Genomic DNA, 22,306 nt, shown 5'->3' on the forward strand with positions numbered 1-22,306 from the left:
CAATTAGCCACAATCAGTCACATAGAAGAATGCAAAATGGGAGAGTAAGTTCTTCTGATTTCCTCTCTCTCCAAATTTAAAGCTGTAAAGCAGCTCCAGACAGAACACTAAGAAATACCAGGACTGTAAATATCAGAGACAAAAAGAAAAATAACTCTTCTGCAAGTAAATGGAAACTTCCTTGAAAAACTGTGATTTCCTGTGAAGAGTCCACACATCACAGTGCAAAATAATCTTGATTTAATAGCATAGCTGTTTTTATCCTTTGCCCTTGTAATAAAAGCTCATAGCAAATGTTACCATAACTTCAGCTGGATATTTATTGCTAAAGCCTGCAGTCTCCCTCTGACAACCACCGCCAGTACCTCTGCAATAATCTGATGCTTGCACTCTCTCTCTCTCCCTCTGACGGCGCACAAATTCACTCGCATGAATTTTAATTATTACACTGGCATCTATCTCCCTGTGCTTTCAGGCATTTGCAGCCCCGCAGGGCACACCCATCATGCTATTCTGCATCTGCACGGGCTGCACTGTGATGTGAGGCAGCAGTGTTTACCAGTGCCTTTGGGGGGGCTAACTAGGTCTGTATATAGATCTGAAGGGGCAGGCTGCAATTCCTAGTTTAGTGAAAAACTTTGTACCGCAGCGTCCACATGTAACAAAACAGGACACTTCATTTAAAATCAGTTTAGCAAAAAGTTCCTGCTGTCCAAGATCAGCGTTGTCAAAGCATTAAACAATCTGCTTGGCCCGGAGTCTGCTGGCTGCCAATGTGCTACCCAAAAAAGGAACATTTTTGCATCTCAATAGACTTTCCAGTATCAACAAATCTTTAAACTAGAAAATCAGCTACTCTAAGGAAGAGCTGAAATAATGTCTACATTGTACCACGCCGAGGTGCATTTTTTTAATTCCCATTTGCAAAACATACAGATTCGCCGTAAGTACAGCTGCTGGAAACATTTTAATAAGAAAAATAAATTAAAGCTACTCACAGAAGTGTACCAAGCCCCTGAGAAAGATTCAGTTACACACACACAGCTTGGAAGCTCTCTTGGGGAAAAAGGTGCATCCCCTGCATATGTGTGCTTGCACACACGCAGAGCTCTAGCTATCACCGCTGCACTATGTCCTGCTCCTCAAAGATTACAAGTGATGCAGTCTTTTAGCCACTAAAAAGAAAATAAATCCTACTCTAATTACTCCCATGAATAATCTGCTGCAGTACAGAGCCTGGGGAGGGAACACAACCATCATGCATCGAAGGAATGCAAGAAAGCAGCACATAAACAGATTATTGAACACACAAACCTGAAAGACACTTCAAGTAAATTCCAAAAGTTTAAATTATCATTAAAGAATTATGTGGGCAATTGCAGATATTCACCCTTTCCCCAGATGATCTGTTACACACACACAGCTTGGAAGCTCTCTTGGGGAAAAAGGTGCATCCCCTGCATATGTGTGCTTGCACACACGCAGAGCTCTAGCTATCACCGCTGCACTATGTCCTGCTCCTCAAAGATTACAAGTGATGCAGTCTTTTAGCCACTAAAAAGAAAATAAATCCTACTCTAATTACTCCCATGAATAATCTGCTGCAGTACAGAGCCTGGGGAGGGAACACAACCATCATGCATCGAAGGAATGCAAGAAAGCAGCACATAAACAGATTATTGAACACACAAACCTGAAAGACACTTCAAGTAAATTCCAAAAGTTTAAATTATCATTAAAGAATTATGTGGGCAATTGCAGATATTCACCCTTTCCCCAGATGATCTGTTTTGCCTTTGATATTTTATTAAATTGCAAGCAATCGTAGTCATAAACTCAGTATGTAAAAGCCTGCCTCGTAATATTAACCTCTATCTGTATGAAAAAAAAATGTGAAAAACATTATCTCCTCTTTCCCTTCCCCCAGTCATCACGAGAGAGCTGAAAAATGAAAAGCACATGGTATTACTGCTACTGTTGAATCATTACAAATCATTCTTAATAAACAGAACCACTCTATAAATACTGAATAGCCAGCACAACCGAAGGGATGTGCTAGATTTTTTTCAGTCCATTTCTCACAGTGTTTATTCACTGACTAATCCCAAATTTTTGGCTTTCTCTGTGTCGATCTTTCAAAAGCACAAAATGAAGGTGTCTACTGTGATTTTATTATAGGTTTTGTTTCCTAGTCACCAGTTGTCCTGGGATACAGTATTTTGCATGAGAATTCATTATACGTTACCGCAAGTATGTATTGACTTAACCCCTTATTTATAGAACGGCACAGATTTTAGCCTAATATTAACTATTCCTACCAACTATTTCAAACTAGAAGAACACATTTCCCCAAAAGCGGATGTGAGAGTTGACTAATAGTAAGATTTTTTTTTACATTGTTTTTCCAGATGGGAAGGTTTTTTTCTGAACAATTTCTAACTCTACCCAGCCCAAGCAAGCTTCCACTGGCCCCAGTACTTCATCCCCTACCTCTGCTGACAGAAAACTGAATCAAGAATAAAAAACACCACCTAGGTTTCTATACTCTTTACAGATCCAAGGGAACAGGAGACGCTCATCTCAGTGGAATAATGAATGTCACTCAGAGCGATTCACCTTCCACCCTCTCCCATCCTCCAGATCATCCTTTATCGTCAATTAGTCTGAATTCTCACTATTTCCCAATATTCGTTAATAGTGGTGAAACATAATGATTAGGGAATTTGTTCAGTTGATGCAGCAAATTAACTTCCTGTCTTATTTCTTAAAAATTGACAAATGAAACTTGCCCCATTTTGAAACACAAGTAAAAATGAAAATATTTTAAGTAAGAAAAGACCCAGACAACCACAGCCTTGGCACAACAGGGTTCAAAGACCAAAGAAATCAAAACTGTATACAAAAGTCATTCCCCTTTGGAAGGTGTCGGCATGGTTTCACCCGTCAGCATAGACCTAACCCAGTAATAAATCCTTTTACTAACCATATAAAAGTTGCTTTGTTGACAAAATCTAAAAATGCAAGGAATTAATTTATACACCCAGTTAACAAAAAAAGAAGAAGAAAAAAAAAAAGAAAAAAGTACATTTTTCTCCTGAAAACTATGCAAATTACAGGCACTCCCAAAGTGATAAAAATACTGGTTTGAAGACAACTCAATTAGTATATTTCTAAACAAACTGAATTTATTTTAAATAAGGGCATAAGAAGCAGTCAGTGTGCAGTTTCCCCCTTTTAATTTACTGTTACTGAAACACTATAAAGGTCTTATTTACTGCATAAGATTTTAAGCTTGTCACCAAGCAAATTTTGACCTTTATAGAGCTTTTTACACATACTACTTTCGCAGATCAGAACTATTACCATAATTAATTATTATTTATTATTAGGTACTCAAAAAATGAATGAAAATTATTTGTATTCTGATAATGCAAAAATATAACGGCTCCTCTGTCCAATATGTCTCTTCACTGCTAAGAACCACAGCAAGAACTGAAGTGGGATGTAACTAGTGACATATGTGCAGCACAAATTCCACTGCTAGCCAGATATATTTATATATTTTTGGGTATATTTTTACATGGAGAAAAATATAGACCTGCCATTCACAATGAACACACAACCAAGCAACGGGGAACTTGTCATTCTGTGACTGCTTCTCATACACTAAACATTTGATATCTGTAGCTATTCATGATCTGCAAGGCACAAAAGGACTGTGGTCATCCTAAACTGCATGCAGACTTCTAAGTGACAGACATATCATTTTATAATTAGAGTAACTGTAATATTTTAAGATTACTGACTTCATTTTCAAAGCGCTTTTATGACACGTGTATACAGAAACAGATACGTACAACTCCAGCACACAAGGAATAGAACATTTATCTTGCTTTTTATCTTCTCGTGACACTCTGCTTTTTACATGAATGTACGTATTGCTTACAAACATTCTCAGAAAAAGATAATAGGGAAGAAGAACTGACCCCTCCTTCCATTCTAGTGAAATCTGTCTGCCAGTTCCTAAAACTCCAGACAGGAAAAGCACCAACAAAACATACAGTGGTGACTCCAGGAGAAAGGCCCTGAATTGTCTTCCAGCTCCTCAGAGTTTCAGAGCTCTTCTAACCTCAAATTTACCAATAGTGGAAAAAATATACATTGATAAAAGGGGAAGTTGGTAATTCCTGTAATTACAGCTTTTTTTTTTTTTCTTTTTTTTTTTTTTTTAATATGACAAAATACGAATTATTTGGTGTGATGAATATTCTCCCTGTTATCACCCAAGCTCCTTCCCTTTTCTCTTTTTTTTTCTCTCTTTTTGCTTCCAAGGCAACCACACAAGTGTCAAAAATGATATGCAATTATGCTGTTCTACCAAAAGGAAAAAAAAGGAGGTTATTTCTTATTAATAGTTAAGTCAGTTTTCGTATTCTTAGATGTTTAATAATGTGAAATATTGCTAAAGTGTGAACTGTCACACCACCTCAAAATTTAAGAGGTGATCAGTTGTTTTGTGTAACAGATTACATGTAGCCTACTAGGGTTCTAAACCCTCATTCTTTAAATGCATCATCAACCTGCACAATTAGCAGCAACGACTAAACAAAACTCAATCACTGCTTAATAGCAAAAGTAGAAGCACTTGCTTACTAACACTACACCAACATGTATGTTGTTTGCTCCCAATAAATCAGAATATCCACCTGTCAGCTTAGGTCTACAAGTTTGAATCTTTCAGTTTTCCCTTGATATTTACTTTTATTTTCCCATGCATTCACTCTGAAACTGAAGAAGCCTTCTGCATGCCTGATTAAACACAGCACACTTATCATCATGGTGGGGGGAAAAAAGGGGAAACAAAGAGAGCTTCCTACCCGCAGTAGTGACTGGGATTCATCCTTGGCCTTGCCATCCCCGGATCCAGGGTAGGGCTGGGTGAGCTGCCCGGCTTTCTCCGCTGCTCCGGCTGGCACTCCCTGCAGGAAGCCCTTGCTCTCCACAGCCAAGCCATACATGGGCCGCGCCAGATGGGCAGCTTCTACATTTGGACTATCCCTTAAAGGCTTTGGCTGTTCTTGGCCAACGGACACTGGGGTCAATAAGCCCAAACTGGTCTGTGTGTATGATGGGCTCCCTCTCAAAATGTCTGTTCCTCTCCAGGACACGTTGCGAAGATCGTCACCGGGACTGTCAGTCCAACCTTTTTCCTTAAGCACTTCCTTATCTTCTATCTTTTCCCTCTTGACTATGCTGTCAGATATGGGCTCCCCCAGTTTGGGGTCTGGATTAATCAGACTGTAGACCTTGAGATCGATTTTTGGCTCCTCCTTGATAGCCGAAACACCGTGACTGTCCTCCCCATTGGCTGTAGTGACATCTGTCTCCTGACAGTGCACGGTGTTGAAGTGCTCGAGTAGTGACTGTGTGTCCACAGCCGTGAAGCTGCACTGACGGCACTTGTAGCAGTTGTGTACTCTCCTGGAAGAAAATGAGAAGGACATTAAAGTGTGTCCCCTCTCACCCTTCCTTCTCTCGCTGGTTTTAGCTACCAAGATGATGAAAATAAACAAACAGAATGAGTCCCTCTAATAAAGTAAGAGCATTTACTCTGTAGTCTCATACAGTGGGGAAAAATATTGATGTTACCTCTCACACACTTCAATGGCTTCCTGTTCTTCATTCATACTTCACTGTAACATTCTAAACTTCAGATAATTTTCACTAGGATTTGGGTGGTTTTTTTTTCTTTTTGTTTGCCAGAACGCACTCAGCACTTTCCACTGTGGTAGAAATAATGAGTAACTTTTTTTTTTTTCCCAGCCAAAATCAAATAGTTAGAACAGGATAGTTTTCTTTGGAATTAAGAAACAATACTCAGAATCAATACAAATATATGCTAGAAATTTCAAATGCTTAAAGAATTCCATTTCTTTCCAACAGTTTTAGATACTTTTGGTCAACAGTGACCATTTTGAGCAGAATTCCAGTTAACTTAAGATAGGAATGCACCAAAGGCTGGAAGGTTGCACCCAACAGATAACATTTATTTGTCCTTTGTGGACATTTTGAGACAACTTTAAAAGATGCAGCTCTAAAAAAAAAGCAGAATAGTTGGCTGTGTCAATAGAAACTACACTTTCCTGTCAAATACAGAAATGCTTGGGTAAGACCTGTGGAGCAGTGTGGAATAACAAGCCTTCCTGTTTTCATTCTAGAAGCCTATACAAAGTACAGTATTACTAAATTATGTAAAGCATATGTTGCTACATTAGAACAGCATGTTATTACTTTACCCTATCTATAAGATGAACAGAGAACTTTCTATGAGATATATAACATTCTGAATAATTGTTTATGACACAAAAGTGGCCCAAGCTCTTTGCCTGTGTCAGGCCCCACTGCACCAGGCTGGTCCCTATACTGGGCCCAATACCATCCCTGCCCTTCCTCAAAATGTAAACGATCTGCAAAAGGATTCTCCCTGCAGATTCATTCACACATCCACACCCTGTGCACTCAAAAGCCACAACAGTGTCTTTAGCCAAGCTAAAAACCAAGCCTTTCACTACCCACACAGAACAAAACTTGTGTAAGAAATGTCTTACTGCCCTGATAACTCAAATTGCTAGAATGAGCTCTTCTGAGGCCAAATACTGGTCTCACTGAAGTCAATGGCAAAACTCTCGTTAACTTCAGAAAAAGCAGGATGTAGCTCTCAGCGTATCTGTGGAACTAGAACGATACACAAAATGTCCCTTTTTAAATACGATAGTTTAGAAGAGACAACTTGCCAAGCTTACAGAAAAGCCCTTGTCTCCCTTCTTTCCTCTTGTCAAAAAAACAAACCATATGTTATTTACATTGTCTGATTTTCTTTCAGTTGTGTCAGCGCGCAGACATGAGCACACATTCAAGTTAAAGCTTTTTTAGCCCTTGTCCAATATCAGTTTTCTTTTTGTCATTTTCCATATTTGTATTCATTTTAAGGGAGTAGATGGGCTCATTGAGCTATGTGAAAAATAGTCAGATATTCTCCATACAGCCTTATGGCAACAAAACTTACTTGTGGGAAAGAAAGCTGTGGGTTAAAATCTTGTTCTGGCTGTGTTCCTCCTTTTTCATTCTAGTGTTTTATTAAAATCGGCTTGTCTCTCGGTGCGACACTAATATATTCTCTCTTGCAACTTAATTCTTCTCTACACCAAGACTAATTCTCTTCTGAACCAAAAAAAGACGAGTGCTATCTGATGAAAACCATTTTACAAATAAAAAAAGCCAAGTTTTAAGGAGGGTCAGCCCTGTAGAGGTGGGATACCATCTGAGAAGTCCAAGTTAGACAGGGGCTAGTTATCTGAAAAGCCAAGTTAAACAAGACACCATTTGGGGCTAATGGCTCAACCCCATACATTCTCCGTGTGAAAGTTTATCAATCCTCTGGGAGACTACTTAGCACTAAGTGTCTCTTGTTTAACTTGGCTATTTCAATACACAGCCCCCTTTCCTAACTTACCTCTCATCTACCAACGTCACACCTCCAAACAGCTGACCTTTTTCTGCCCAACTTGCCATTTTTTTCATTCTCCCTGCACGATGGCTAAATGGTTTTGATCAGGAGCAGTAAACGCCAAGAGCAGTGTCATTCTTACAAGGCTACAACTAAATGCAGAACATTACAGTTGGAACTGGATGGCTCAGACCCTGCTGTAATCACTTTCCTTACATTACAGGTTTGTTAATTTAAAGGCATTATAATCTATTCAAAGAGAATCGTGAAACCACTTTGTAGTTTTTCTGTGAAACTGTGACAGAAATTGGAGAAGACTTGGACTGATTTATATAGGTAGTAAACCAACAAGCTTTTTATTGCAGGACACATATGTCTCCATTATGTATTAAAAGGTATTCTCTACCATTGCCACTATAAATCTTCTTACTCTGTACATCCTGTATACTGTATTATCCAAAATCTCAATAAAGTAAGTTTGGAACTGTCCAATCTAAGTCACAATCTAATATAAAATAGTAACCATCATAACCTTAAGAGAACATTTTTAGAACCAGAAACTCTTATCCTTTCCCACAGCAAAGAGTAAAAAGAAAAACGTTTTAACCCCTGATTTTTTTCACCCCACCCAATCAGCACCAATCATGGAAACAAGATGGTAACCTTTTATTTGTTCTTATACCAGAATTGAAACCAAGTCAACATTTCTAGAGGCTCTGGTTACAACTAGATTTGTGCAAAGAACTCACCAAATCTAAGCAAAAAAAAATAAAAAAAATAAAAAATGTAGAAGTTCAAATTGCCAAGTATACAATAAGGACTTTTCTGAGATATTAAGTTTACAATTAAACCTTGCTTTTATCATCTGAAACTCTGGACTCATCAAGTACAGTATAGTACACTGGTATACAGCCAATCAACAGCCAGAGGGAAAGAATTTGAGGAAAATCTCACTATGGAAGAAAAGTATTTAAATGAGGATGGAAACTGCATTCTCCTCTTTATGATCCTGCTCATATACCACTCAAACAAGCTAAGAGCAGGTTCAAGCCATGAGCTGGTTACTACCTTGAATGTGGCACTGGGATGTCAGTGACATAGCCTGCACTGATGCCACTTAGCATTATTATTTTCACTACCAAATAAATCAAATACTTGATTATTCATGGACATTAAAGCATTTACAGCCCAGTACCAAAATAAAACATCAGGAATTCCAGCCATATCTTTGCTGTTCTGTTACATTCCAATAACTTCACAAAATTGTATCATTATTTACTTGTACTGAAATACAGAAGAGTCTGGACTAAAGCTCTCAGTCATATGGTCTGATATTTGGGTGGTCCTGTGCAGAGACAGGAGTTGCAATCAATGACCGTTACGAGTCCCTTCCAACTCAGGATATTCTATGATTCTATGATACCTGAATTGAGTGTTACAAGATGAAAGAATTCTCCTTTGCAAGGACTGAAGAAAAGATTGCACGTCTATTTTGATACGTTTGTTATTCATATGAGATTTCTAACAGGCTATGTACGATATTCTTGACACAAGCCAGCTGTGAATTAAGTCTCGTTGACATACTTACAACTAGTCTGAAATATTACAAAACATCATCCTCTACAAAACAACTTGGTTTTGTTGTGTTTTTTTTTAATTACCTGAAGATATGAAGACATTCCTATGCTCTAGGGCATACAAAACATTCTGGATGAAGGTTTGACTGTCGTACCACTTCAAATTCTTTGCACTTTTTGAATTTCATTATGAATGTAATAACTGTGAGCAGTTCTTGTGAAGAAATAGGCTTGTAAAGAAGTCTGCTTTGGGGATGTGTGCTGCACTCAGACTGGTGAGGACATGAAAATACACAGAAGAGCGCAAAGCAAGAAAGGAAACTCAGTGGAGGGACAGAAAGGGAAGCAGAACAGGCAGAGTGGAAAGCAAGGCTGAGATGAAAGGAGAGCAAAAGCTACTGGCAAGAGCAAACAAGTTCAGAGCAGTAAATTAAGGTGTTAGGAGGATGGAAAAGGTCCTGAGAGCTGCTGCTGCTGTTTGACTAGCGAAGGCTCCCAGTCTGCCAGAAAGCAGGAGCTACTGGGCCTCATTTCACCCATTTGCCCTTGGCTACCTTCTCACAGAGCCTAACAGCTCCACAGTTCTACAGCATGCACAACCCAACTCTCCAGCTTCTGCTGCCAGGAGGTGCCAGGGTAACAGCAGCCATATGGCCCTGTCCTCAGGACACATCCCTGGTACTGGGTCATGCATGCACCACTGTGGCCTAACCCATACTCCCAGGCCTCCATTCACCTCTGAGGGGGCCATATAGTTTCATCTAACAGCTCTACAGAATTGCAATCATTTCCATTTGCAAAAATAACCTCTGTTCATTAAAAAAAAAGAGTCTACTCTCATTTGCAAGTCAACCTCTTTCTATCCTTTGCTGCTGTTTAATGGATAACAGTCACCGGACTCTATTTTTCAAATAAGTTTGGAGTGCATTTCAGCACAGCATTTGTAATTACCATTAGCACTGATCAAAAGTTTCCTGACAGACTTTTTTGACAGTAAGGACTTTCATGGGAAAAAAATATTTTTTTATTTTTTTTTTAAAAAAAAAGAGAGAGAGAGAGAAACTGTAGTGTTTTCCCACATTTAAGTCCAAATCCTGAATTTAAAAAATAAAATAAAATAAAATAAAATAAAATAAAATAAAATAAAATAAAATAAAATAAAATAAAATAAAATAAATTGAAAATCTCCTGCAAGAAGCTTTTTTAAGTTTAAAGAAAAAAATTAAAAATTAGGTAAGAATAATTTTGGAGCAAACGGGAAAATAATCCCTAGGCTGAGTTATCTGACATACAGAATTTCCCCAAATAGTCAATATGAGTTTATTACATGTGCTGGCATCTTTTAGCTCATCAGAACAGCAGACAGTTCTGGGGAAAAAAAACAAACCCTAAACGTCACAATGAACAGATAGAATACCTGATACCTCAGAGAAATAGTGGAAAATGAATGGTAGCAGAATCAGTAGAAAATGTAGGCCAGGAAACCTTCTGGGGATTTGTTTGAGTAAGCACATTTTAGTGAGGTTTAAATACAAGTAAACTCAAGTGCAGTGTGATTCATTAACTTCAAATTTAACTGAACAGCTCTCAAATAATCATGTCAAGAAAATATTGAATGAGCTCTAAATGTTAGTATACGTTCTGGCAGAAAAAAAAATGGCAAGAGCCACTTTTGCAAATTCTAACTGCTGCAAACTGTAACCGGTGCAAATACATGCAGAGGGATAATTTTAGGACACAGAAAAATATGAAACTAACAAACACAGTGGAATTCTTTAAGTGTGGCCAAAAGGAAAATCAATTAAAAAGGCAAAGCAATTTTGTATCCTCTTCGTGTGCGTGTTTCAAAAAAAGAAGAATGCAGACCAAAAGGAATACACAACGGTGTGGCCTAACATTACTGGGATAAGATCTGACGAAGCCTCAGAGAAAACCAGTTCTGTGTATGCCACGTAACTTCCCATTACATAAGTTTACACACTTTATATGAATTCTTCAGTTTAAAATCTGTATTAATCTATATCCGTATTTCATAAAATACAAAAAGGCAAAGGAAATGTGCATCAAGTGCACGTCAAAAAAGAAAAAAATACTACTAAAATCAGAAGCTGAAATGCCTTAGAGGTCTCTATGCTTCAATTTGGTATATTAAAAACTATGAAAAATGAGGCATAGAAAAGCAGTAAAGTCTACTAGGTATTTCCCATTACAGAGTATCTATCAAAAACTGAACTAACTTTGGTGATGAACAGCAGGGAAAAAAGAGCAGCAGTACATACTGAAAAGAAACCAAACAAATTAAAAAGGAGATGGAAGGGCAGGTTAGGAGAAAGGGAAGGAAGCTGCAGTTGTGGGGATTTTGTGCTTTGCTTTGACTAAGCAACATCCTCAGAGTTCTCAATAACGTGGTATATTGAAGGCTTAGAACTACATTGCTCAAGTGGTTTTTAAACGAAACAGCACAATTTTAGGCAAATAAGTTGAGATTCAAATGCTTAAACTCATCTCTTGATTTTCAAAAAAGCACATCACACAGCACTTCCCACTGACAACTGCAGGAGCTGTCTGTAGGTGCTGAGCACTCAGGATGGAAAGCTGCTGCTATAGGGTATCAGACTACAGTTTTCAAAGTCATGGCTTCACATTTCCTTGGGAAAAAAGAAAAGGATTTTAACTAGGTGTGCTCATTAAAACTTAAATTAGCAGCTGCAGCAAAATAAAAATGTTTTTCAGTCAAAGAGCCATTTCAATCTTCCAGTTATTTAACCACTAAAAAAAGATCGTGCCATGCCCCAGCGGCGGACAAAGTGCTGCCTATGGAGTTCTACAGCACAGCTCAAAGCTGCTATAATAATGTTTGGAACTTAGATACCACTTTTCATCTTCAAAGCAGTTTACAAACATTAACTAATTAATCCGCACAACATCCCCGAGGCCCACTTGGATCAAAAATGGGGCACTGCATGCTGGGACGTGAATCCTCCGTGGGCCCTAGCACCAAATTAAAGATGAGCAATCTGCTCTTCTTCTTTTTTTTTTTTTTTAAATAGACTCCTGATACATTGCCAATGCAGCCCTCTGTTGGGCAACATTTGGATGCCCCCAGCTTTAATCTCTATTAAAGTATCATGCCCCAGTCTGCCTTTGTTAATTTTGGATGTCTTGGAATCTATTAAACATGGCACGGTTTCTTGAGCTTTTAACAAAGCTTTAGCTTTGAAAATGCATCTTCTTTTGTCTTCATTCTAGTTGGCTTCCATGCAAAGATCTTTTAGATGAGACAGATACTGCGCTTTCCGTTGTTGTTGACGCATTAGCCTTAACTATTAACATATTCAGCAGGATTTTCTAATATTTAACATCGCTTTTGCAGCAGCACTGTTGCTTTTTTAAAAGTCTGGGAGCCAGCTCCTCCTACAATATAAACTGGACTGCCAGTTTACAACAGCACAGGAACTGGCCCAAGAAGTTTAGCAGGGAGTTGGCTGCCATCATGACATTGTGTCAGACTGAGTCAGGAGACTGGCTGCATCCACCTCCAAATAGGAACATTAGCATTTAAAATAGATAGAATGACACTGTAAACCAGCAATACAAAAATAAGCATCTGCAAGAGGATCTTGGAGGATGACATCAACAGACAAAAGAGCGTCTGCTCCCAGTGTGAAACCAACACCAAAACAGCAGTGGAATGCTCTTAAACTCATTATTGCATTGCTGGACTTGGGAATGGAAAATACTACAAAAAGGTAGTACATTGAAGCACTGTTATGAAGCATGAAAGGATTCACAGTCTATCTTGGAAAGTAAAGCCATTTGTGTTCCCCTAATGAATGAAGATGCCAGCTTTCTGGTAAAAAGCCTAAAATAAAATAGTACCTAACAAATCCTGGGTGGAAAATAGTTGACCAAACCTCAAACGCGCTAGAACTTCAACATCTATACACAAATACAAATCTCCCTCTTCACTGCGCAGGTTTGGATGTATAATTAAAGCCACAGACTGAGCTGAAGTTTTTCCAAAACGAAGTGGATGTTGGATTGGACCCTGGCTATAAAGATTTATATCTAAACACATTCCTATTTTCATTTCCAGCTTCCTCAGTTTCGGAGATCAGTGACATTTAATTAAGGAATTAGGAGGGCTGTGTGCTTGGTTCCTATTAGTAATCACTTTAAATTTCACTGTACCTGTAGTGTCGGGAAATCTCTTCTTCCACCTGGGTGGTAAAGTCACATTTGGTACATGAGTGTTCTTTGTTCTCTTTGAGAGTCAGCGGCCCATCTGCACCTTGCAGGGTATTTGTTTCAGGTTTGACATCAGACACTTGGGCTTCGTGTGCATTCTCATAGTGAAGCAGGAGAACATCTACGTCAGGAGTGGAGAATGAGCATTGATGGCACTGGTGTTTGACTCTAGAGCTTCCTGTCACCCCTGGAGACAGGTGCAAAAGCAAGAGAGCACAGTGGGAACAATTACTTTTTCTGCAAGCAAATGGATAAGTAATTTCTCCAAGGTGCTTTTCTGGGCTGCAGAGGCCTCGGGGACAGAACTGACAGTGCTTAATGGTACACTTATGAATGTTGTGTAGCTGCTGATAGTGACGGAGAAGTGGGCCCACCACTATTACATCTGGGCCATGGCTCTTTGAGTACCTAAAGTCACAGAACTGACAGTTGTAGCTTGTCACCATGCTGTCCTCTGCTCCTTTGCTAGTCAAGTCTTTCTTTTTTGCCACACTCGCACCCTTTTCTGTCTTTGTCACTAACTCCCCATCTGCATTTTTGGCTAGATCATTCTGGTTAATGACAGATCCCCTAGAAAGCTTATCATTCATATCTGGGTGATGGCTTCCTGACTGGTTTCCCCCATGCTGTTTGCTGTAATGTTCTAATAGTTTCAATGAGCTGGACGACTCACAGCTGAAACTGCAAAATTTACACCAGTAGTAACTGGTTGTATCGGTACCATTTTGTCTAGAGGAATCTATTGGCTTGATGGGCACCGAATATCCAACTGGTGTATCATCTCCTGCTTTTACAGTGATTCTGTCTTGCCACTTCCCCAAGTCTCCAGAATCACATGGTCGAAGAGTAGGACTGGATTTATTGGAGTTTTTCTCTGAAGTTTTACCAGAATCAGAGGAGGGAAGGGCTGCTTTCATTTTGTTTGGGTGAGTCTGTAGGAAGTGTTGCTCTAGTTCAGTGGACGAGTTGCCCATGTAGGTGAAATTGCAGAATTTGCAGCGGAAGTACTTGGTGTTGCCTTGGCAATCTGGAGTTTTCCGCCCAATTCCAATAAAGGTTCCACCTAAAGTAACCTGTGAAAGAAGAATAAGGTCATGTTAGCACTGCTGCAGATACACTCACACAGCAATGAAGCAAAAAAAAAGAGAGTATTACATTCATAAGCCTGTCAATTAAACAAAGACACCGTCGTTTGCATTTGTGTGCTTGCACTAACATAATGTCATGCTCTCATGCATTTAGCATTTGCTGATGAAGAAAATGTACTGCAAAGCTGAATTCCACATGAATACTAAACATTTGTGAAACAGCGGCACAAATCCGCACCATGATCTGAACCCAGACTTCTCCAAAAGGAGCCTTCCTTCACTAATTCACTAAGTCATGTTACTGAGATAAGATGCAACAGTCAGCTCCCAAATTTCTGTACTCTTTACAGAAGGCTTAGCTGAGACTTTCTATCAGGTGTGGAACAAAAGTACAAGCTCTCAGTCTTTTTATTTTAATAATCCTACATACTTTTATGGCATTCATGATTAAATGCCCCAAAGAATTGCATCCTAAACATGAGCAAACAAAAATTGAATTTAATAGAGTGAAGTCATTCTGTTTGGGTCAGAGCATGACCAATCCTTCTAAAAAACATTTCAGTAAGAGTATCCAGTATCCTCCAACATGCCTTTTAACAAAGCTGTAGCGACTGATGTCTGAAATGAAAGGTGGCTTTCTCAAAGATTACTCAGTGAAGATATTCTCCAAGGAAATCTTCTCATACACAGAGAGCAATTTAGTTAAACAGGGATGGAAAAGATGCACTAGAAAAATGTTATGTGGCAAAGAAAAAACTTACCACACCCAAGTCTATGACATCACTAATTAAAAAATAAGATAGGTCTACTTAACTACTCTCATGATCTCTGAGCAAAACGGTCTGCAGGAAGGAAGCAAGGCTTGCAGAGTTTACACTACTGTGCCGCATGTTCTCAGAGCAGGCAGGCCTGCCCTTCCCAGGAGTGCACCACACCTGCCCTGTAACATCAGGGGAGATTTGCTGCTCCCACACAACTGGTTTGGAGGCCAAAACACAACCTGCTGGCCAGTGTCATCACTGCTCTACTTATTTTCCTGAACAGCCAACAATGTACAGCATCCAGAAATTAATTTCTCTTCACACTCAAAATCCACAGCCAACTACTCCTTTGCCATCAACCAACTAGTCTACACTGCTCTACTAAGGACACAGCTGGAAGCTTCCATGTACCACAGTTCAACTTTTCTACTCAAGAGTATAATGCCTTAAAGGCATTATAGAATTTCTATAAAATTTCCACAAAGTGTTAGATGTTCATCCTCCCAACCAGTAAGTGTACTACTACATTTCTGCATGATTCAGTTGTGATGCATTAGGCGAATGCTGTAGTTATTTTTCTTCTCATCCTCAACAGCTGTGCCACAAGGAAAGCATGTGATCGCTGCTCATTCAGTATCACGCCATACGGAAAGGCTCAGACATACAGAGCATGAAATGTAAACATTTTTAAATGCATATAGTATAAATGCCTTTTAGCCATTTAGCTCAGAAAATAAGACGCTATTCTTTATACCCCACCAGAACTGAACACCAGAACAGTGAGTCAGTGAGTTGCTACACTGTGGTATAATGAGCTGCTATGCAGCCTCTGATTCATTTTTTTTTTTTCCTAAAGATAGCACAATTCCCATATGTTGGTTAAAGCTTTTTCTTAAATAAACTGAAAATTACTTTCTGTTTGTTTAGGAAACATATCTTAATAGGCAATGGTGAGCCGGAGAGCCCAACAACTAGAATGTAACTGCAATAATACTTTCACTTAAACTAGGACTCCAACTTTTGATAACAAGTCATGAATTTGATTTTGAAAATGTTCTGTGGAACATTTGCACTGCAGAAGATATCTTGTTTCATTCATTTTATGCCTAAAACAAACTAGAGACAAAACCATACTGAGCCTGATCCACTGACAACGGTAGAACTTCGGCTTGCTCCATACTACTCTGGCACTTGAGGTCTCCATCCTCTGCACTGTTTCAGCATTCAAAGTCCCAGTGTTGTTGAAAGACAACTTAAAGAACACACTGATGGAATTACAGTAAACAGAAAATAACAGCAGCTCCCTCTGTGACTGCTTTAGTTGCAAGGTGATCTGGTTTTGCTCATTTAATTAGTTACATACATTTGTTTGATGCACGCATAGAACACTGGCTAAAATGCTTTACCTTAAGTGGTGCTAATAAATAAATACATTCATTACTCTTAGCTGTCTATTCACAGAGCCTACAGATAACAAATTTTACAGACACTCAGTAGACATTAGCTGGGTATTGTGAGTGACAATAATCCCTGCTGCTGCTCATTGCTAATGACTTTTATTTATGAATGCTAGAAAAAAAATTATCAGTACAGCATTTTGTACAATGGACTATAAGTCATGGCATTCTTGTAGCTTCTAGTAATCCTGCTTAGTGGCCAACATGGGAAATTTGTGTCCTTTGCTAATACATCCTTCTCTTCACCAGAAGATAATAAAACTGAATAAAGTATTCACATGCTATTTGGGTTCACCCACTGCAATGGGGGCAGAGGGGAAGACAACACATTTTTCACAGCAGTAGGATGTAACTGATTATCAGTTATTGGGCTGGCATTTCTGTGACTACCATGCCACAATTCAAAATAATGTGTCCTAGGAGAAGAGCATGTAAGCTAAAGGCAATACATGGTCACCTTAATATTATTACACTCAAAATACATTTTTCATGCACAACAAAACATACTTAAAGCTTTCCTGGGTGTCATCAGGTAAAAAGATGAAAAGAAACTGGCTCCCATATAACAAGCTGGGAGAAGCACTTGATAATGACAGTATGAATTTAAGCTGTTTCAGCTTTCAGCCAGCCAAACCTGGATGAAACCTACACTCTTGCAGAACTGTTTGGATTCATGCATTCTGCTCAAGTCTTGGCTTGGCTTTCAGACTTTTCAGTCACATGAGTATGGGTACCAAACTCCTTCACTGGGTATGGAGCTATCCTTAATTTCCTGCTCCCTCTGGTCTTAGCCAGCAAGAGGAATAATGAAAGAAAGATGAAGGGGGAAATGAAATATATGTTTACTTTATAAATCAATATCCACATTTGTGTGTGACGTCACATGTGATTGCATCTAGTATTCACTCTCATATTTTATTCTGAATCCAGAAAAACCTACTCACCTGCTTTGCCCTCACAGTTCTATTTTATTTGACTGGATGCTTCTCCCCAAAGTAAAGCAGAAGAAACCAAACAAAAGCAATACTAAAACTCTGTAATCCTATTCTAGCAGTGGAACCCAAAGTGCCAGCTCATACAGTTTAGAGAGGCACAAACATAGGTAGAAATTGTGCTGGAAATGTGAGAACACCTCTAAGTCAACAGTTGCTTCAATAAACACAGAAGAAAAGTCATAATTTGGATTTTAGAAAGAATCTAATATATGATGTATCTGTATGGGCAGAGAAGGCCTGGTTAGTTCTTTCCTTCACTGTCACTAACATGTGAGATCCTGAGATTACCATTTACACTGCAGCACCCAAATTATGGGAATACAGTAGGCATTATGATGTCACACAGACAAAAAGGGCTATTTAGGATAGGCTTTCTATCATTGTGTTTGAGATAGTTGCACTGATATTTCCAAATTGCTCTTCAAGGTCACACCCCAGCTGGGAATTAAAGTGAAATATGTTTCACAAGAAGCACTCCCAGAAACTCAAAACTCGTAACTGTTCAATTCAACTATTAATGAGGAAAACTATCAAATTCCAAAAGTTTGACATTAGCTTTACTGCAAGGATTGAAGTTTGTGTGTTCGTATGATTAAGCTACCTCCTCACACACCGCACATGTTGGCAATTACTTCAACAATAGTATAATTGCACTGTGTGCTTCCAACAGACATGTCTGTATTACCTTAACTACACAGACCAAAAATAATGATTTCAGGGATTTGATGACTTTGGGCACAGGAAAGTATTTTCACTTTTGTCTTATTTAAAAAAAAAAAAAAAAAAAAAAAAAGTTGCTTTATATTTGATCTGACCTCTCTTTTCTCCCACCTCCTTTTTGAAGTTCAGTCCTGAATTTTACGACATCAAGTGAGTTTAAAAATATTTTTCTGTTTATAGAAAATAAAATAAAAAATACCAAGACAACACTGGCCAGAGCCTGTAAACACACTTTATGAAGAAAGTATCACCAGGAGAAACTAGGAAAGCAGTGGCTTATATCTACACAGGAGATTCAACCATAAGAACTGTAAGACTTGCACAGGAAAAGCTCTCTCTGACCCCTGGTATCTGCTGCAAATGCTGATTAGAAACCAGAGCAACCATCTGCACTGTTGCAGCAAATGATAACAAATCATCTTCTCTGATTACCTAGGTTACATCTTTGGTTAATGAGGAGGTGAAAGGCTCAAGATCCCTTACCAATCTCCTGAGCCATCCAGTCTGCCTTTGCCAATTACTCTTAATCTTCTAATCCCAAAATATTTTCTAATGTTCTTGTTTATGCATTTGCTTTGTGCAATACAGCATCCAGAACATTTTAACCATCCCACATTTATGAAGTTCTTCATGTTGTGCAGGCCAGAACAGATTCCTGGCTTTCATGCAAGTTTGTGTAACACTACCCAGCTCTCTAACCTCCAACATGGAGAACTTGCTCACTCTCACTCTCTCTCTCTCTGCATGTAAGACTAGGATAATCTTCAGAGCACATCCACTTATAAAACTATTTACCATACTGTGATCTTTAGATAGAACTAAGTTGTGTAAGTGAGGTAAAGACTCAGGGCAAACTTCTAGCTTTCTGGGCTATTCCTATTTACCAAAACAAGAAAGCATAGTATTGGGTCACACTCAAGGGAGGTGACTGCTGCCCTACATTCTGCCCTGATGAGGCTCCAATTGGTGTACAGTGTCCAGGCTGGGAGACCCAGCACCAGAAGGACAAGGAGCTGATGAAGCAGGTCCAAGAGATCATCATAGTACTGGAGCATCCCCCTTATACAGAAAAGTTGAGGGAGCTGGGCTTGTTCAGCCTGGAGAAAAGAAGGCTCCTGGGAAACCTCACAGCAGCCTTACAGAATCCAATGGAACATATAAGCAGGAGGGGAAATTTTTTTTACATGGGTCTGACAGCAACAGGAAGAGCAGGAATGGCTTTAAAGCAAGAGGGAAAATTTAGGCTAGATGTTTGGAAGAATTTTTTTTATCTAGAGGGTGGGGATATGCTGGCACAGATGCCCAGAGGAGCTGTGGATGCCCTATGCCCTGGAGGAATTCAAGACCAGGTTGGATGGAATGCTGGGCAGCCTGAGCTGGAAGGTGGCAGCCCAGCCCATGGCAGGGAGGTTGGAACTTAATGATCTTTAAGGTACCTTCCAGCCCAAGCCATTCTATGATTAATTTAAAATCAGCATTTTTCTTCTCAATATTTATGTTGATGCCATTAAAGCCAGTATGGCTTTTTGATACTGGAATTTAAAAAGTTGCAGATCAGGATATTTTTGCAACAAAGAGTGTATAAGAACAGTAATAAGACTTAAAATAAGGTCAGGAGATCAGAAACAATAATGGAACGCTAAATCAAGACTTTAAGTTACTAACCAGTGTGAGCAGACCAACCACTAACAACTAAAAGAAACCACCACTTTTTTTACCCTCTCTCTGAATAGATAAAAATACCAGACAGTTCCCTGGCTACTGTAAATTCACACAGACTCTCAAACTTGGAGGCAAAGTTAGACTGATTTACACCAGAAGAAAACTTAGCTACCTCCCTTTTTTCCCCACACCTTTAATTTTTAGAACTCATTTCTGTGAGCAACATTAGCAGTTCGTATATCTAAATATCTCCAGAACTACTGCTAATCTCACCAACTTTCTTCGTTGAGCAGTCTTCAGCACCTCCAGATATCCCTAGCATAAAAAGTAATATTAATACATACGCAACTTTGCTTTGAAGGCTGTGATTAATGTGATTATACATTGCATCAGCTGTTCCAAAGAAGCTGCCCATCTGAATGCTCATCTGAAGGCAGACTACTTCCAACTGAAAGGAGTACATCTCTGCCACAGAGCTAGTGAATACACGCAAGTACATACATAGAAGTGTACATACATTTGCTTTACCACCACCTACTTCTCCACCTGTCACCATTTCTTAAACCACACGTGTGCAGGCTTTAAGAAATCTCGCTGACTCTTGGGTTTAGGAGGCATGAGTCAAGGTGCGAGGCAGTCTCCAAGCCTATCATGACGCAGAAGGGAGACTCAAACATGTATGCACATTTGCAGGTACAATACTCATCTTCTCCTGAGGGAGTCCTCAGTGCTATGGCCTATTCTAGCACTGTCCGCAAGATTATTCCATAAAATTATAACATGTACGGTCAACTTGTTTACATCTAACTCCCATTTCATGGGCAATTCAGCTGATGTCGATAAGTCCAACAACCTAAAACTTGAATCCATTTCTTTAAGCATTTCCCAGAAATGCCTTCACTTACTCACATCGGTTACGTACCTGTGGCATCTTAAAGGAAGTCCATTTGAAGACAAAATTAAACTAGAAGGATTACTTTGCACTAACAAGTGAACATGACACTTAATGCCCTCTCTCCGTATTATTACCACACCTCTAAGACCCAGTTTGTCAAATCCATTATAAAAGCAGAGAGAACCTTAAACATGAGAAGTCTTGATTACACCTGTACCTCTACCTTTTTTAGTCTTACCTTCACAGCTTCACATTCAATTGAACTGCTAATACAAAAGCAGAGGATAAAAAACAGAAACTATTAGTAATAAAACCACTGGTTCTCATTCATCTGAATCCTAGTTAGGCCAGACTTTAATTATAAGCTGTTTTACCAGTCACACACTTGCTTCTAATGTGAGAATAGAAAAGGTGCTGGATTTGATATATTAAATTCCAGAACAGTAAAAATCACATACGTTTAACTTTGTGTATGCACATGAAGTTCACCATGTATTTATAAAGAAGACAATACAATAAACTTTATATTCCATGCACTGGCACTTCTGCCACTTCGTAGGATGCTGAGCAGCCTGAACATCCAGAAGTTCTCTCAGTAGCTATGAAAGTCCTGGAAAAATTGTTACCATAGTTACATAGGACACAGGATCAGACTGAGTAGTTTGAGACAACTCTTATAATATCAGATTTCTAGAATTTGAAAAGAAAAAATTTGCCACCAATCTCTTATTAGTCACTGTGGTACCAATTAGCCAATGTAAGGCACACTGCAATTTTTTTCCCCCTCAGGCCTCACAACGAGGAAATTTTTGGATAATTTTATTAATCTGCAGCTTTTCTGAACTTTCTCGTCTTTTAAGGCACAAGTATCTCAAATCATGAAACAATCAAAGTGAGAGAGCTGGTTTAGAAGAAAATAACCACTTCTTAGTACTCTCAGACTGAGCGTCAGAGGAGGGAAACGTGACAACGGGCTTGAGAAGCAGGGCCACGCTGAGCAGGAAGCTCTCAGAGGCAGTGCACAATGTGAAGCTGCCTGGAGTCATACGTAAGAAATGCTGAGCACTGCAGTATGCCTTTACTCACGGCTTCAGGAATACACTTCCCCCTTGGGAGAAGCCATCTGAAACCCTCACCTGAATGCAGGCGTTTCTGCCCTTTCTTTGAGGGACGCTGTTTTCTTTTAAAACATATCGGGAAATGGGGTCATGGTCCCTTTTATACAATAGCCTAATGGCTTGAACACTTGTTCAGGAAACAGGAAAAGTAGGCTTCTTTCCTTGCTCTGTCAGAGGGCATTCAAGCCCACTTCTTCCTCACTGGACAATGTCCTCCCCTTTGCGATAAGCCATGTGTAAGATAGCACCCTCTAGCCTTCCTGTTGGAAGCCGTCTCA

At 39.2% G+C, this 22,306-nt stretch overlaps 1 protein-coding gene across 7 annotated transcripts in view; it reads right to left on the reverse strand.

Annotated features, from left to right (window-relative positions):
• LOC107310501 (zinc finger transcription factor Trps1) overlaps positions 1-22,306 on the reverse strand; it is a 209,685-nt gene that overhangs the window by 140,951 nt on the left and 46,428 nt on the right. For 6 of the 7 annotated variants that reach the window (XM_015856211.2, XM_015856213.2, XM_015856210.2 and 3 more), the window contains 2 exons: positions 13,276-14,405; positions 4,878-5,481 (listed from right to left, as the gene is read on the reverse strand). In XM_015856211.2, coding sequence (XP_015711697.1) covers positions 4,878-5,481; positions 13,276-14,405 — 1,734 coding nt within the window. The remainder of the gene's footprint in view (positions 1-4,877; positions 5,482-13,275; positions 14,406-22,306) is intronic. The other variant, XM_015856214.2, reaches the window with a different exon arrangement.

The sequence above is a fragment of the Coturnix japonica genome, chromosome 2 (assembly GCF_001577835.2).
Source record: "Coturnix japonica isolate 7356 chromosome 2, Coturnix japonica 2.1, whole genome shotgun sequence".
NCBI classification, from domain to species: domain Eukaryota; kingdom Metazoa; phylum Chordata; class Aves; order Galliformes; family Phasianidae; genus Coturnix; species Coturnix japonica.